The following is an 18,294-nucleotide window of genomic DNA, read 5'->3' on the forward strand; positions in this document are numbered from 1 at the left end:
TTTTTGTGTTTTTGTTTTGTTTATTGATATATAATTTTTAATACAGAAAAAATTGAAAGAAAACGACACATTCTATTGTTGCATGTTTTTTTTTAACATTAAGGGGGTCACCACAGGTATAGGACACAATCATCATTGTTGCTTGTCAAAGGTGTGTGCGCGCGTGTGTATGTGTGTGTATACGTGTGTTTGTAGGTGTGTGCGTGTGTGTGTGTGTGTGTCAGTGTGTGTGTGTGCGTGTTTGTGTGTGTGTGTGTGTTTGTGTGTGTGTGTGTGTGTGTGTGTGTGTGTGTGTGTGTGTGTGTGTTTGCACGAGAGAGACAAAGACAGGAACGTAAGAGGCAGATAGAAAATACAAACGCACGCGCGCATGCAAAACAGTAAGTAATAACTTCAAACACTTTTTTGGTATTAAAGGTTTAATAAAAACCAATACAAAACGCAAATAGCAACACACAAAAATAAACAATGACAAGCACCTTTTCATTAAAATGTGTGTGTAAATATACACGTTTCAACACAAAACAAAAATACCTCAACACATTTTCTACACAGAGTTTTGATTTAAACGTTTGACCGTGACACTGTCCTGTTTCGGAGTCGTACTTTGAAAAACGACAGGGGAATAAAAAGGTTTTTCTTTTCCAGCAAGTAGTTACCACATACTTGCCAAAGCTTGCACGGAAAATTGAAGTGCTCTGCAAATCGTAAATTTGAATGACTGTTCAAACACTTGAACTGTTTAGTCGTCACAGTGGGCGTTAATGCGCCAAGCAACATCCACATAACGGCATGTTCCATTTTCAATAGGGGTGTTTTATGACCAAACAAGCTGAAAGTTCTTTGCACGCAATGTATGGTGTGTCTGTCTGCTACCTTCAAAGTTGACGCATACAGTAGTATACGTGTGTGTTTGTTTGGGGGTGCCTTTGTGTGTGTGTGTGTGTGTGTGTGTGTGTGTGTGTGTGTGTGTGTGTGTGTGTGTGTAGTGTGTGTGTGGGTAGTGTGTAGTGTGTGTGTAGTGTGTGTGTGTATGTGTGTTTTGAGTGTGTGTGTGTGGATGTGTGTTTTTTGTCTTGTGTAGAAACATATCCTCTGCCTGGTTGTCTGTTCGTGTGTCTATCTGTTTCTGTGTGTGTGTATGTGTGTGTGTTTATGTGTGTGTGTGAGTGTGTGTGTGTGTGTATGTGTGTGTGTGTGTGTGGAGTGTATAATTGTGCGTGTGTATAGAATTGTGTGTGCCGTGCCTTTATGTTTGTGCAAGGAAAAAAACACTATCTCAGAATATACAAAGGAGTGTCTCAAGATTTTCTGATAAAAAAGACTAAAACAAGGGAAGTAACAAAGAAATATTCCACAATACCGGAAGGGTTACTGAACTTGAACTGTTCTTCATACGGTTTGTGAATATAAACCGGATCGCATCAGAATAACACAGAGAGCATTTTGAAGCAAGGAGAACATTTGTTATCAGATAATGAAAATGTTAACATTGTTTACATATTACTCAACATACATATTTTTCAGAGTACGATTAATTTTTACCTCTTCTGACGCTATTTTTCAACAGGGGGGTAATGGTATGTTATGCAGATCTGTGCAGAAATGTCACGGTCAATCAAGTTGTTTTCACGTGTTGAACCAATTTGCAATTTCACTTCTCCGCGAGCTACAAAGAAATGAAAATTTAAAACAAAGGATATGAAGAAAAAACACAAAAAAGCATGCAAACAAAAACAAAAACCGAACCAGCACACAGAAAAAAAACTACAACGTGTACTCGAAAATGCTGCAGTGTAAGGGAAACAACTGCGCTCAATACAGCGACAAAGGAAAGTCTGTGACAACGAATTCTTGTGCATTCACGAACAGAGTTGAAGATTTTAATTATTAACCCAATGGTTGTGAACGATAGTTAGGCTACTGAAATATTTATGCAAAAAATATTATACGGTCACGTTTTGATATGTGGTTTTGGAGACTGTGCTCGACATTGTGTTTTTTTTTGTTAGGAAATAACTTCATGTGAATTGAGAAATTGATCTAATTTAAGCCAAATAAAACGTCACGTAAATACGATATTTTCAGCCATATCGGAAAGACAGCTAGGTTACAATACTGATTCAAATAGAAACACATCACAACAACACGCGTGAACCAGGGATTAAAACCACTTCCAAAGAAGTTCCTGCGGTTGTAACTGATTGGGCAGAAACCCCATTTAACTACCCAACCCTCGTTTATCTGAATCTTGGCATGTCATCATTTTCAAAAAATTGTAGCACAATGTCTGTCCGATTGATTTCTCTTATTTTTAACGCACTTGTTTTATATCACACTGTGAAAATATCACTGACACGCGAAATCTGTTGTTTTTTTGGTCAATCGGCGTCCGATTTCTTTAAGTGCTTAAATACACGGAGTTAAACTCACTCATTCTAACTGGAAACTGTCAAAAATTTAAAAAAAATAAAGACAAATTAAACGAGACAATATATTGACTAATACAGACACAAACTATTTAGCTATTGATCATATACAATTTCCCTTCTCCCCCGGTTAATATTCACAGTCATACAGAAAACATTTAAATAAAAAAAGAATACACACCAGTAACCAGGTTATAGGTTCTTGTTTTGATACATATTTTGGCAGATAAACTGCCTTCGTCAGGGGGCCCGGGTAGCTCAGGTGGTAGAGCACTGGACTTGTGATCGAGAGGTCGGTGGTTCGAATCCGGGCCGGGACGGACACGGGTCAACTTTATGTGCAGACCCAGAGACGGTATCCATCTCCCACTCCCGTGTCACCACAATGGCACGTTAAAGATCTTGGTCATTCTAACATTAGTGCAGATGGCTGATACCACCTAAACACGCAAACATCAAAAAGCCGTGAGGGCGTAAAACTCGAATCGTATAAACCAACTCATGTCCAATATAGGCAATTAAGACCTGACGGACAATAAGCCCCTTAAAATTTACTGCCTTCGTCAGGATGTTATGAAAGTACGGAATGACGGCACTTGATCTATAGTGTAATAAATTGTCATACAGAAAACCGTCAAAACTGCAAGAAAAGTCAAATTAGACGTGATAACACTGAATTTACGTATACAAGTACATGTACAAACGTATGAGCTACAGGGTGACTCCAAAAACAATGCAAATGCTAATAACTTCTACATCTCGTGTACACTACATTGGGGTGTGCACGTTAAAGAACCCACGATTGACAAAAGGGTATTTCCTGGCAAAAATGTATAGGCATAGATTAACAAAATTTCCACCAAATACCCGTGCGACTTGGAATAATAGGCCGTGAAAAGTAAATATTCGCCGTAATGACTTGAGATTTACTGGCCGATGTGACATGGGTGATATATTGTGTAAAATATTCCATCTCACACGGCAGAAACTAATATGTAAAGCGCTATATAAATCTCCCATATATAAATAAATCTCTTGATTATATTTATTGTACATTAACTTCAGTATATGTGTTAGGCGCGTTTGATCGATCTGCGCGATCGCGCGATCGCGCTGCGCGTTTGGTGGATCGATCAAACGCGCACACATCGATCGATGTGTGCGCGTTTGATCAATACAAAGAATACAAGAATCGTTAAAACGCGCAGCTTTCATATACTTGCGCATTTGGACGATCCGTCTCACAAATCACCTTTAATAGCAAATGATAAGATAAGGAGAGATGTCAGAGGGATGGACAGAGATGAGGAAGGAGGGATTGGGGGAGAGACTGAGAGACTAAGAGAGAGACTGAGAGAGAGAGAGAAAGTGTGTGTGTGTGAGAGAGAGAGAGAGAGAGAGAGAGAGAGAGAGAGAGAGAGAAGAGAGAGACAGAGAGCAGAGAGGAGAGAGACAGAGAAGAAAGAGAGAGAGACTGAGACTAAGAGAGAGAGAGAGAGATCCTGAGAGACTGAGCGACTAAGAGAGAGAGAAAGAGAGAGAGAGAGAGAGGGGGGACTGAGAGAGAGAGACTAAGAGAGAGAGGGAGAGAGAGAGACTAAGAGAGAGAGAGACAGAAAGAGAGAAGAGAGCGATAGAGAGAGAGAGAGAGAGAGAGAGAGAGACTAAGAGAGAGACACAGAGAGAGAGACTGAGAGACTAAGAGAGAGAGAGAGAGAGAGAGAAACATTGAAACATAGAACTTTATTACAGGAAAGATAGCATTAGGTCCGTAGGACCTTTCTTCCAGCTAGTCCTGATCTAAGCAAAATGGTTATTATCGAAATGGGAATACATATATTTTGTAAGCGCCTAGGGCTATATTTAGATTAGGCGCACAAATGTTCATAATAATAATAATAATAATAACATAGGAACAAACTTTTTATGATGAAACGCAGACACACGCAATAATAGTAATAATTTTATAAGAATAAGATCATAAGAGAGAGAGAGAGAGAGAGAGAGAGAGAGAGAGAGAGAGAGAGAGAGAGAGAGAGAGAGAGAGAGAGAGAGAGAGAGAGAGAGAGAGAGACAGAGAGAGAGAGAGAGAGACTGTTTGAAAGATTGAGAGGCCTGACAACAAACAAATCAAAAACGTTGTTGGGGTATATTTCGGAACATTCCTGTATTTGAAACTTTTCACTTCCGGCGTGCGATGTGTGTGTGTGGTAGGGACTTACTTTGTGACAGATCGTCCAAATGCGCAAGTATAAGAGCTGCGCGTTTTAACGATTCTTGTATTTGTTGTAGCCTATTCTTTGCATCGATCAAATGCGCACACATCGATCGATGTGTGCGCGTTTGATTGATCCACCAAACGCGCAGCGCGATCGCGCGATCGCGCAGATCGATCAAACGCGCCTAACATATGCATGACCAGTCCACAAAGTAATACGTGTGTGGTCTTATCTTGCGTAAGCTTAAGTTAATGCACACCCAATACGAAGTCATTCGGTCCACAAATGTAGAAGTCACTCGCATTTTCATGGGTTGGATATTTGGGGGATCACCTTGTATTTGAAAATAATCAGTATTGAACTCATTTGCAATTTAGTTTCTCCGCAAGCTACAAAAAAAATGAAAATTTAAAAACAAAAAATATGAAGAAAAAATGGAAAAAAGCAACAACAAAAAACATAAAAAAGAACAACTACTACAAGTACCAGGGAATACTACAAAAGGCCTGCAGTGTAAGGGAAACAACTGCGCTCAATACAGCGAAAAAGGCAAGTCTGTGACAAATCGAATTATCGTGCACACACGAGAAGAGTTAAAGACTTTAGTTATTAACCCAAATGCTGAAGAACGATAGTTAGGCTACTGAAATAGTTATGCAAAAAATTCATATGCATGGGTGGGACTGAAATATGTCATGAATCCTGAAACCGAAAAAAAAAAAAACTTAAAAAGAGAAAAAAAGGCCAAAATCGATTTCGGATTTCCGGCATATACCGGAAGAATCCCACCCATGAATACAGTAAAAAAAAAAACACACCATAAAACACACACACACTAACGCTTATACATCAAAATCGTTATCATTATCGATCACGTCATTATTATGACTGTTAGCCTTTCTATTGGAGGGAGGCTGGAAGGGGCCATGAGAATGTACACAAAACATAGTGCGTGAAAAAACATAGAACATAGCGACATGAAGTAGTGTAGGGGGCCGGGTGTTTGTGCCCGTATAAACTACTCCAGGTTTGTTCAAAAATTGCATAAAGCCAATGCATGAAGTCAGTACAAATCACTTGGACTTGACTTTATTCCCAAAACGTATGCACTCGAGTTACTTCCCTTCCGCCACAACATGTACCATTTCAAGGGTCCAACATTTTCAGCGAAGTGTCGTGTGGGTGCAGTTTAATACAAATCTTTGTATTGCAATGCAATTATGGAAACGTTTTCTGGCGTTTTCAAAGTCTAAGGAAGATTTGCTGTACTGATTTACTCATAATGATCCATTACTATGCCAATTATTTACATACATGTTAGAAGAGGTACGTCCTTCCTCTCAATCTCCCATCGCTTCATCGTCATATGTTTTGCATTCGGTCAGTATTTCACTCTGATCAATTTGTGTACATTGCATTTGATTGGCCTTTCCAAGCGAATTGCATCCCGCATGCTTTTGGATTTAAAGCAACAATCCAATCAACAACCACACAAAAATGTTTGTGAAATTACACAATATTAAAAAAACAATAAATACTTTAAAAGAACAATGCATAATCACCAATAGGACTATAAAAAGTGTCAAGATACGTTTGTTCACAACATCAATTTCAATCAAAATAGGCCTACCTTCCCCATTTTTAATAATAATTATCTTAAATGTAAACCTCAAAAATATGTTCAAACATACTTGCAAAACATCTGTTTGTAGATTTATCACCTATGAAAACATGTTCAAAGTGCCATTGTGAAGTATTCAAATTCTCCATCCAACTTTTCAACTGGGTTTTTGCAATAACAAAATTAACCACTGTTTCTGAGAACATCATCTAGTCCCTTCACATGGAATGAACGATTTTTCAGCTGTTTAAAAACAGCCATAACATGTAACAAAACAAATTCCTGTCAATGTTATTGCAAAATGTGAATGGAACAAACACGGATCGGAAAGGGAACTTAAAACATTATGACAACTTGAACAGAAAGTAAAACAGTATTCATTCCTTTACACATTTAGATAACACAACTAAACAACAATGCTAGAACATGGTAGAGCAATGGTACACAAACACATGCAAACTGACAAATTCTTTCTTTATTTAGTGTTTAACGTCGTTTTCAACCACGAAGGGTTATATCGCGACGGGGAAAGGGGGGGAGATGGGATAGAGCCACTTGTCAATTGTTTCTTGTTCACAAAAGCATTAATCAAAAATTTGTTCCAGGGGCTTGCAACGTAGTACAATATATTACCTTATATTACATTTCTTACATACTGCTTGACTAAAATCTTTACAAATATTGACTATATTCTATACAAGAAACACTTAACAAGGGTAAAAGGAGAAACAGAATCCGTTAGTCGCCTTTTACGACATGCTGGGGAGCATCGGGTAAATTCTTCCCCCTAACCCGCGGGGGGCAACTGACAAATTGACCAACCTAAACAAGAAACAATCATGCAAACAATACAAATATGACCAAGAAAATCACAAACTAAATTAACACAATAATGGTTTTCCAAAAGGTGTAAAAAAAACACGCGGTGCAAACCAGGGAAAGCCAGTGGGCGAAATAACACTAACACTATGCACTGTCTCATAATACACAATTAAAAAAAAAATAACCAAAGCCCCATGCAACAGGTATGATAATATCACATAACATTCATACCAACTGAAATAATTCAAGGAGGACAATGTATACACATTAAATTATCTAAAATATCTAAAACAAAAAATATGAAATACAAATTAAAAGGCAATCATTTTTAATCTAAATCACAAAGAATCGATCGTCGCCATGATCCTTGTGGTCATCAACATTATCTTTACTTGTCGTGATCAATATGGTCATCAAAATCATCATCTTTACTTGTCGTGATCATTAATATCAACATATTTGGGTCCAACTATATTGAACCAGTTTCACTCCATGACCATGCACAATTCACAACTTTTTGGTGAGTTAGGGTGCCCAGCATGAGGATTTTTTTTTTAGATCCTCTATTCACAAACTGTACATCATCTGGCATTGACATATTTCAAATTAAGAGACACAATTAAATCATGCCTGTAAAATGTCAAGCGTAGTCTTTTCAAATGACAATGATATCGTTCAAGATAACACCTGACACATGAACAGTTCTTTAAAACCAATCAACAGTCAAAATAGCAGTACGTTGGTAGAACAGCATTATTATGAGTCTGTCTGCAACCCAAAAGTGCAGCCACTTTCGAAAAAGTATGAATATCAATATTTACAAATCAGATCAATCTATCACACATCCACACCCACACACGAACTTTTAGAGTAAAAAGGAACAAGGGTAACATTTTAAAGAGAAAGCATCACATGGATACAGACAAACCATTGTAATGAAATTAGACATATTTACAAGGAACTAAAACATTGGTCTTCGACATTGATTCTTAGCAATATCCAATATTTTTCCAAGTAAAATACACACCACTCAATTTAAAAAATTCCGAGAATTATGTACAGTTCGGGTCAGACAAGTCAAAAATGCGTTAAAGCAAACATATACAAGTTTAACATCAAGAAACAATAAAAACTATAAATGATTAAGATCAAGTAAAAAAGAAAACATTCACAAATGCAAGTTTCACATATCAAAACCAAAAGCATTAATAAACGAATGCAAGTTCAACATACCATCAACATAAGCATACACAACAGGGAACTAAAATAATCTTCTGCGACATTGATACTTAGCAATATCTGGCATTTCCCAAGTACAATACACACCACTTAATTTGTTTTTAAATACCTAGGATTATGTACAGTTAGGGTCAGACAAGTCAACACTGCGTAAGCATGCAAATACTACGTACACGTGCGCAAAAGCAAAAAATATAAGTTTAACATAAAAAAAACACATAAACGGTACATAATTAGGATCAAAATAAGATACACCATAATTAAAAGCAACCGTTAACAAATGCAAGTTTCACATATTATAACCAAAAGCATTGATTAAAATAATGCAAGGTCAACATACCTTAAACGATAGCATTAAAAACAAATAAAATTTCAGCATACAGTAAACAAACAAAACAATAGTGGAATTTAAGTTTACCATTAAGCTGTACAAAGAATTACAACAAGAAAAACAATCCAGTGGTAAATTCAATATGTTTACGAAATAGAGTTATAGCTATGATGAAATATATTCTTTTAAAGAAACACTATGGATACTAACAATTGCAAAGACATAGTGGAATTTAAGTTTACCATTAAGCTGTACACAAAATTACAACAAGAAAAACAATCCAGTGGTAAATCCAATATGTTTACGAAATAGAGTTATAGCTATGATGAAATATATTCTTTTGCAGAAACACTATGGATACTATACTAACAATTGCAAAGACATAGTGGAATTTAAGTTTACCATTAAGCTGTACAAAAAATTACAACAAGAAAAACAATCCAGTGGTAAATCCAATATGTTTACGAAATAGAGATATATAGCTATGATGAAATATATTCGTTTACAGAAACACTATGGATACTAACAATTGCAAAGACATTGTGGAATTTAAGTTTACCATTAAGCTGTACAAAAAATTACAACAAGAAAAACAATCCAGTGGTAAATCCAATATGTTTACGAAATAGAGATATATAGCTATGATGAAATATATTCTTTTACAGAAACACTATGGATACTAACAATTGCAAAGACATCTGCATCACTCCCATTTCACAGAAGAGCAAATGTTAGATCCAAATAAAGAGGGACCCCATAATTATGACAATGACACGAACACTTTCCTGTATTGGGTTTGTCCTTATGCAAGTCATTGAAGGACTTGTGGTCGTGTTTGTATACTCGGTCTTTCATATAACTCCAGAGGTTTGAAGAGTTTAAATCAGATAAGCGTGGCAACGGCTCAATGCCAAACTTCGTACTATTGATGCGATCCCCGAATTTGGAACATATTGTGAAAGAGCTTACAATTTATACCATTTGACCTACACACTTTGTGAAATTATCACCAACAAACTGTACAGTCCGCGGCAAAAGAAACTCGCCACACTCGCACACACTGATGTCAGTTGTTTTATTAATCATTTTCAAACTGTTGTAAAACTTAAACCTGAAATGTTAATCTGAAAAACAGATTCGTGCAAGACATTTTACTGGCTGTCTGATACCCGAATCAAAAAAAGCAAATTTGTCAACAAGATGAAGACAGTTGTTAATGACATCAATCCTTTTATATTATTGTAAAGAATGTGCTTGGTCGGTAGTGAACGAAGCACGTTTTGTTGTGCAACCTCTCAAAACTGACATCTAATTTAGTTGAAATGGCGTAACATGAACAGGACAGCAAGATGGCCGTATAAAATGACTTGCACTGGATAGATAACTCATAGATCTTTCATAAGCTAAAACTGGTGAACAGGTTAGTACAACTTTGTATTCGATTTTTAAATCTAAGCATACGTTTTGTCAGGTCGATTAAGGAGGTACTCAGGTCAAAGATTGTGTTACAAAAATTCAAGGAAATTGATGAAAAAATGGTGCCGTGAGAGTGTGGCCTCAACTTTTGCAAACCAGCAAATAATCTTATGAGGTCAACAAACACTTTTTATATTTTTAATTTTCAGAGCTTGTTTTTAATCCAAATATAACATATTTCTATGTTTTTGGAATCAGAAAATTATAGAGAATAAGATAAACGTAAATTTGGATCGTTTTATAATTTTTTTTTTTTAATTTTCAGATTTTTTTTTAATGACCAAAGTCATAAATTAATTTTTAAGCCACCACGCTGAAATGCAATACCGAAGTCCGGGCTTCGTCGAAGACTACTTGACCATAATTTCAACCAATTTGGTTGAAAAATGAGAGCGTACATGCAGTGCCGCCTCGACTTTCACAAAAATCCGGATATGACGTGATCAAAGACATTTATCCAAAATATGAAAAACACGTCTGGAGATATCATACTCAGAAACTGTCATGTCAAATTTCATAAAGATCGGTCCAGTAGTTTAGTCTGAATCGCTCTACACACACCCACGCACGCACGCACGCACGCACGCACACACACACACCACGACCCTCGTCTCGATTCCCCCCTCTACGTTAAAACATTTAGTCAAAACTTGACTAAATGTAAAAACTACACAAGCAAATACTCTCAAAATTGTGTTCATACATTTTCATCAAAATTCGTTTGGCATTTGTTTGATATGCTCATTACACACACACACACACACACACACACACACACACACACACACACACACACACACATACACACACACAGACTCATATACCTAAGAAAACAAACATAACCCTCCTCATTCAGTCAAGTATTGACTGAGTGCAAAAACAATATTCCTAAAAATGTGCAATAGTATGGAGCGTTTCTTTATTTCTTGGTACTGTACACCAGATATGTATTATTTTGCTGATTACAAGTTCAAGTAATTGGCATTGTTGTGTGTGACATTATTCGGGGTCAATTTGTACCTGCAATAATCTCATGTTTGTGTGCTGTTTTTTGTCATGGAAAGCAGTGCAAACGTTGCTAATACTTAACGGTTTAGCAACCCTTGTTTTAGCCTTCAATCTCAGTGAACACATAATTCCCAAAAGAGAGATTTGAATAGAGAACGTGCTCCTGTAAGTTGTTCATAAAATGGGGTTTGCTTCATGCCACTATTTCTTTACAGGATTTTATTTTTGTAAAAGGACAATCTTTCCCGCAAAAACAGTTCTGTTTACTGACACAGATCTGCCCAAGACGTTTTAGCATAATAATATCATGACACCACAATTTGTTTGTTTGTTTGTTTTGCGTAACGCCCAGCCGACCACGAAGGGCCATATCAGGGCGGTGCTGCTTTGACATATAACGTGCGCCACACACAAGACAGAAGTCGCAGCACAGGCTTCATGTCTCACCCAGTCACATTATTCTGACACCGGACCAACCAGTCCTAGCACTAACCCCATAATGCCAGACGCCAGGCGACACCAAAATTATATCATACCAAAAATCTACATCCCGACTGTATCTTGTGCAGAGTTTGAGATGTTATTTAAATCAATTTCGCGACAATACACTTGTGCCTTTTAAGAAATCCATTCATAAAAGTTTTCCCAATCTGCACAAAACACAATGTCATCCTCGCTGTTGATAAATAATGACGATTTCTTTAAGAAGTATTTACCTTCATCATCAGTCTTTGAGCTAACGTTTTCAAAGACATTTGAAACTGTACAAAACACAAGCGCACATACATTAACATTCTAAATAACAATTGTTTTTATAAAGAAAACTAAAACGTAAATTACCGTGCAAAACAAAATGTATAAGCCCTAATAGCGGGAGCGTTCTGTCAAATCGATATCGTCCTTGTTGATATCTTGACTTGCTGTCTTTTAACACCAGTGTGAGATTTAAAGTATGGTTTTGAATGATTGTAACAACAGGAAGAACACGTGAAACCAGGGCACTCGTTTACAAGACGTACACTACCAGGAAGAACAGAAATAAATAGATATTGTGAGATTAAAAAAAAAAATTGTTTCTTTACTATCAGAACATCATCTCTCATAACTATACAAACATAGTATAAGCTGGGGGCAAAGCGATAAAAAGACAACCGTTTTGAAAAGAACTGTTTACAAATGTTCAAGCGTTCTCTTCAGATTCGTTGGAATGTGTAGGCTGCTCACTCTGAGTATCTTGTGTTGGGGTGCGGAATTCCCGAGTTCCAGCTGGTGCTCTCCTGTCAGGATTTTCGGCAGCACCTTCTGTCAGTTCCATGCCACTGAGTTGCGCGTCCAGCGATTGTTCATTGCTTGCAGAACCAGGACTCGAGTCTAAGGTTTTTCTCTCCGTCAATTCAGTGTCTTCAGGATTGCTGTGGGACACATTATGGGAGCTTGCAATGCCAACATTCTTTACATTGTGGAAAACCATTGTGGGTATGGGTGTTGACCTTCCAGAGCCATGCGCACTGTGCTGGGCCGTGTCTGATTGCTAAAAAAGCAGAAACAACATCAACTGTTAAAACAATGTATGTGCAGGTATAAACTGATGTTTATCACATATAGATTTATGTTGTTAATTTCTAAACTGTTAAGCTGTTCTGTGAGGACCTGAGACCCAAGGTGCTCTTTTCAGTACACTAAGCATAGAAACAGTTTTCTAACGCATAAAAAAAATAGAATACTGTGTGAGATCAGCATTTCAGTTCATGATTGGAGTTCAAGCCTGAAATGTAGCGGAATCTCAATTTAACTGTTTCAGCTAGAAACCACAGGCCACTTGAGAGTTTTTTTTAGCAACAGGCTACTACTGTACAACTTACCTTCAAATCATTGACCGGCAAGGTTAGCTTCTTTGGCTTAGGAAGAAATTGCAGAGCGGATACAGCGTTGTCATCTCTGCCTTCTTCCTCTTCTTTGACGTAGCCGACGTCGATAGTGCAGCTGAACCATTTGTCGTCAGATCTGTCTGATTGATCACGATGCTGGAACGCCCAGTCGATGACAATAGGACCCTGGTTTGTGCTACCCACCGCTGCTCTCCCGCAGGCAAGCAGACTTGTCAGTTCCTCTCTCTGGACAGTTGATGAGCAAGAGAGCATGAGAGAGAGAGAGAGAGAGAGAGAGAGAGAGAGAGAGAGAGAGAGAGAGAGAGAGAGAGAGAGAGAGAGAGAGTGAGAGAGAGAGAGAGATGTATTAAATAGATATTGTAAAAAATGAAGACGAAAGAAAAGAGTTTGAAATTGACGATCCGTTGCCAGTGCAAAATTGTTTAACCATTTACATGACTTAACTTCATTGCTGTATAAGACTTCACGGTTTTTGCTAAGTAGATAGATTTGCGTGCAACTGTATACCAACCCTTGTGTTAGGAAATTTGGAATTCAAGAACTTGTGTTCCCATTCATCGGTGTCCTCCTGTCTCATATCCAACTGCACTCCCAGCTCCACTCTAGATGCGTCCAAAACTGGGTTGAGAACTCTTTCGCTGGTAAGTGTTGACTCCTCTTTTGCATCTGGCAGCGCCAGCTAAACACATAGATATATAGATAGATTGATAGATAGAAAGATAGATAGATAGATATGGTAGGATGGATAAATAGATAGATAGATAGATAGATAGATCGATCGATAGATAGATCGATATATAGATAGATAGATAGATAGATCGATCGATAGATAGATAGATAGATAGTTGAATCAAAGACATAATTTGGTGCAAGCCTTAACTGATTCACCTACGTTGTAATCGATAGTGCAGCTTGTTGATTGTAATATAAAAAGTTGTCCTTGGCCCACAGTGATCTCTGATTTGTGTAAATTGGTTCAACAATAAATATGTGCTAAGCAAAGCAACACAACTGCTTTTAGCCGGATACTTCTGATTTAAATTCAACCTGTTATTAATAAGCAGTAAACTGCGAGAATAAGAAAAGACAAAAAAGTGCTCATGTTTTACCTTTCGGAAGTCGCGAATACTCAGCTTCTGGTCCCATACAAGCAGCTTCAAATCTACCTCCATCCTCTTTCGCTTTGTTTGTTTTCCATACAAGCGCAGTTTTAAATGAGGAGGAGTTTCATGTTGTGAACAGTAGGAGCACAGCACGCCACAAAAGTGGCTTGTCATCACCTGGATTTTTTGTTCTCTAAACATGTAGAAATTCTCACTGTCCCCAGTGCTATCAGCTGTCCACTTTGGTATTGTTTGTACGAGAAGACGACTGGATGCATCTCTGTGGACATGGTAGACCTTTACTTGATTCTCATCAAAGCCCACGGGCAGGAAATGTGGCAATGAAATGCAGACTTGTTTTGCAAAGATGAAGTCTTTACCAGCATAGAACTCTGCAACAGGGCTGACAATTTGCTCTGTTTCTGCCAGCTTGAGATCTTTTTTGGCTCTTTCTAGGTCGGTTGAAACAGCCATTTTAATATCCACTGCTTCCGCGATATCAGGTACAACCTGTGACTTCTGATCCACTGGACTCTCCGTGTCACTGAGAATCCTCTCTGTTGCATCTGATTGATCATAGGTTGGTATGTCTGAGGGGATGTCAACAGCCTCTTCTGGCACAAGGAGCATTACATCAGAATCTTCAGGTTTCAGGAGTCCTCCATTTCTTGTGAATTTTGCAGAGAACTGCCAGTACGTGCTGAAGATTAGATTGGACGTAAACAACTCTCCTGCAGTCAGTGGATTCATTGCAAGCAGATAACATCCCGAATTATGCCAATCCCGTCATGTACAGAACAGCATGGCAAAATTTAAATTAAACATTGTGTTGAACCCCATTTTTATCCCCCACCCCCCCCCCCCCCAAACAAAAAATAAAACAAAACACTATAACTCATCAAAATTTTGTGGGGCTTGATATGAAGATACATTTACAGACGTTGTGAACAGAAAATCTTAAAAAGAAAGGTCTAAAAATAGGAGGGTGTCTTAACCCGGAGGGGAGGGCGGGACTTAAATAAGGGTTCCACTGTTTTGATTTGACAAACGTATATCCTCTTCCCAAACTCTGATTCGATCTTCCCATGCTCTGGTGTCAGCGAACCTCGTGTTATTAAAAAAAATAAAAGTCTTGCCTTTTCTGAAGGATGATTGAACTGTGCGTAAAAGTCACTTTCCAGACATCACTATGTTTAAAAGTAATGAAAAACACAACTAAACGATTTAAATCTAAAACTTAGTGCACCTCGTATTACAGAGGAAGTAACCTAAATCAAGGGTGACAATTTTAACACTCATTATCCTTACATTCTTTGTGTGTCTCTAATCGAATGAACGTTTTCTAGATTAGAAAATTGTTGTGTTTCAAATAACCTTACATTTCTGTCAATGTCATTTTCATTGCGTTCAAACTTGCTAATCAATCAAGTAACTAGATACTTCAGATAAATGTGAGTAATTATTTGCCTCCAGCTTCAAATGTCTTTGTACAGTCAGATTTTGTGTGTGCCTCTGCACATTTTCTGCTAACCTCTGCAAAGAATATACCGTATCACCGACGTAATTTTGTCACTGTTTGCATTGCATATTTTCTCAATGATTACTTTTACCTCTTCTGATGCCATTTTTCAACATGGGGGTAATGGTACGTTTTGCAGATCTGTGCAGAAATGTCACGATCAATTGTTTTCATTTGTTTATATTTGATTGTATGGATCCTGCTCGACATTGTGTCATTTTTGGTTGAAATCCAATGGATGCTTCAGGAAATATCTTCATGCAAATTGAGAAATTGATATAATTTTAGCCTACAAAAACGTGACGTAATTACGCTATTTTCAGTCATATCGGAAAGGCACGTTACAATAATTCAAATAGAAACACATCATTACACCACGCGTGAACCAGGGATTAATATCACCTCCCAAATAGGTAATGTGGTTGTAACTGATCGGGCAGACACCCCTATCAACTACCCAACCCTCGTTTATCTGAATCTTGTCATGTCATCATTTCCAAACAAACCAAAACCATTTCAAAACAGGGACTGTCCTAACTATGTCCTTCGGTCGCTTTTAAAGCATGATTATGTAAAACAAAGCCTGTCGATTTCAAAGCAATAGTTTGCCAACAGCTTCCGAGAAAAAATACCGCTTCTAGAAAACGTCAAACTCTAAACTTCATGTCAAACACAAATGTCCGCATGGATAAATGTTGTAGCTGTTAATATTATTCAGTAGTGACTCATTAATTTAGGACAAACTGTAAGCTTTATGTTGCCATATCGGGTTGTATCCGTTTGTTTATGTAAGAGATAATCCATTACCAATTGCAAATTAAAGCTCATTCATTGAAAACACACAACCCTAGGCTGTGAATGTTCAAAGTTCTTTGGGAAAAATTGTAAAACACCTACCTTGAATCCCATGTTCTCTGTAAGATACAAATATTTTGTTAAACGTTGCTACATTATGAACGATTCAAGTGACATAATTATGCAAGTGTATTACATTTGGGAAAAAGAAACGGGCAAACCTAGTGAACTCTGTAACAAGAGGGAATATTTCTCGTTTTTAAACTCGTTTAAAATACAAACCAGGGAGTGATATTCGTGCATGTATCTTGTCCGCCTTTTATACTTTTACTATTGTTTTTGTTTTTACACAGTTTTAAAATGAATGAAAACATGTCCAGTAGCTTTCTATCGGGGGTCCGCTTCCTGTTCTGGAAGCTCTAAACATAATTCCAAACTAAATACCTTTTTTTCTGAAAATGTAGTTACCATTGCGTAGAGGTTATTATTAGCTTGAAAAAACCCATAACATCTCTTTTTAAACCTAGTCAGATTTTGGCTCAATGTTGTAACATATGTGACCCTCCACCACGAAATGAGTCGCATGTCACCTCACGCGGTTCTGCGCTAGGCATTATATAAGTCCGGGGGGTGTCTAGTAAAAGTGTGAGGGTCACCATAGTCACAGGCTTATAACTCGAAAAGTGTTCACTATTTTCTAAAACGGTTTTCACCACTGGATGGAAAATAAACAACTCTTTAAGAAAATTTAAAAAAATGAAAATCAAGAAAAGGTGACATGCGACTCATTCCGTGGTGGAGGGTCACATATAGACTGAGAATCGAGACGATGTTAGTGTGGTGGTGGTGGTGGTGGTGGTGATGGTGGTGGTGGTGGTGTGTGTGTGTGTTTGTGTGTGTGTGTGTGTGTGTGTGTGTGTGTGTGTATGTGTGTGTGTGTGTGTGCATATATTTTATCTTTCACAGTTCGATTACTTTTACCTCTTCTGATGCCATTTTTCAACATGGGGGTAATGGTTCGTTTTGCAGATCTGTGCAGAAATGTCACGATCAATTGTTTTCTTTTTTTTTATATATTTGATTGTATGGATCCTGCTCGACATTGTGTCATTTTTGGTTGTAATCCAATGGATGCTTCAGGAAACATAGTCATGCAAATTGAGAAATTGATATAATTTTAGCCTACAAAAACGTGACGTAATTACGCTATTTTCAGCCATATCGGAAAGGCACGTTACAAAAATTCAATAAGAAACACATCATTACAACACGCGTGAACCAGGGATCAATATCACCTCCCAAATAGGTCATGTGGTTGTAACTGATCGGGCAGACACCCCTATCAACTACCCAACCCTCGTTTATCTGAATCTTGTCATGTCATCATTTTCAACATTATGTAACAGAAAGTCTGTCAGATTGATTTATCTCATTTTTGTCACACTTGTTTCAGCACATTCTGAAATTATTGCAGACAAAATATTAGCAAAATGTCAGCGAAGTCGATTTTCGAGGTCAATCGCTGTCGGATGTTTTTAACCGCGGGAAACAATAGATTGGAGTCTTAATTTCTATTTATCTGTATTAAGTCAACAAAGTCATAAATTCGAGAAAAAAAAGTACTTTTCACTTATTTGAATGCAAAGTTATAGTAAAACAACAATCGTCAGTAACAACGATGATAACAATAATAACAACCACAGCATAAGCCCATAATTACTGCACAGTATATGGTATGTGAATGTGCAAACCCCAAATCTGTAATTAAAAGCAAATTTACACTACTCTTTTCAAAGCAAGCCGAATCTTGATAACAAAACAATATATATCAAATGAAATATTC

The 18,294-nt window shown here is 37.5% G+C and overlaps 1 protein-coding gene across 1 annotated transcript; it reads right to left on the reverse strand.

The window, feature by feature from the left end:
- Window positions 1-11,039: 11,039 nt before the first annotated feature.
- On the reverse strand, window positions 11,040-14,958 carry LOC138976350 (uncharacterized). Its single transcript, XM_070349211.1, has 4 exons — window positions 14,144-14,958; window positions 13,546-13,713; window positions 13,008-13,259; window positions 11,040-12,676 (listed from the first exon to the last, which is right to left on the reverse strand). The coding sequence occupies exons 1-4, from the start codon at window positions 14,885-14,887 to the stop codon at window positions 12,326-12,328; spliced, it is 1,515 nt and encodes a 504-aa protein (XP_070205312.1). The 5' UTR covers window positions 14,888-14,958; the 3' UTR covers window positions 11,040-12,325.
- Window positions 14,959-18,294: the final 3,336 nt, after the last annotated feature.

The sequence above is a fragment of the Littorina saxatilis genome, linkage group LG9 (assembly GCF_037325665.1).
Source record: "Littorina saxatilis isolate snail1 linkage group LG9, US_GU_Lsax_2.0, whole genome shotgun sequence".
NCBI lineage: Eukaryota > Metazoa > Mollusca > Gastropoda > Littorinimorpha > Littorinidae > Littorina > Littorina saxatilis.

What these genes read in the sequence shown, in the direction of transcription:
- LOC138976350 (XM_070349211.1), bottom strand. Translation starts at nt 14,887, where the DNA reads ATGAATCCACTGACTGCAGGAGAGTTGTTTACGTCCAATCTAATCTTC. An exon ending in GTATTCGCGACTTCCGAAAG is followed by an intron (nt 13,714 to 14,143) that starts GTAAAACATGAG and finishes CTATGTGTTTAG; the next exon opens with CTGGCGCTGCCAGATGCAAA. An exon ending in TGCCGGTCAATGATTTGAAG is followed by an intron (nt 12,677 to 13,007) that starts GTAAGTTGTACA and finishes CTGCTTTTTTAG; the next exon opens with CAATCAGACACGGCCCAGCA.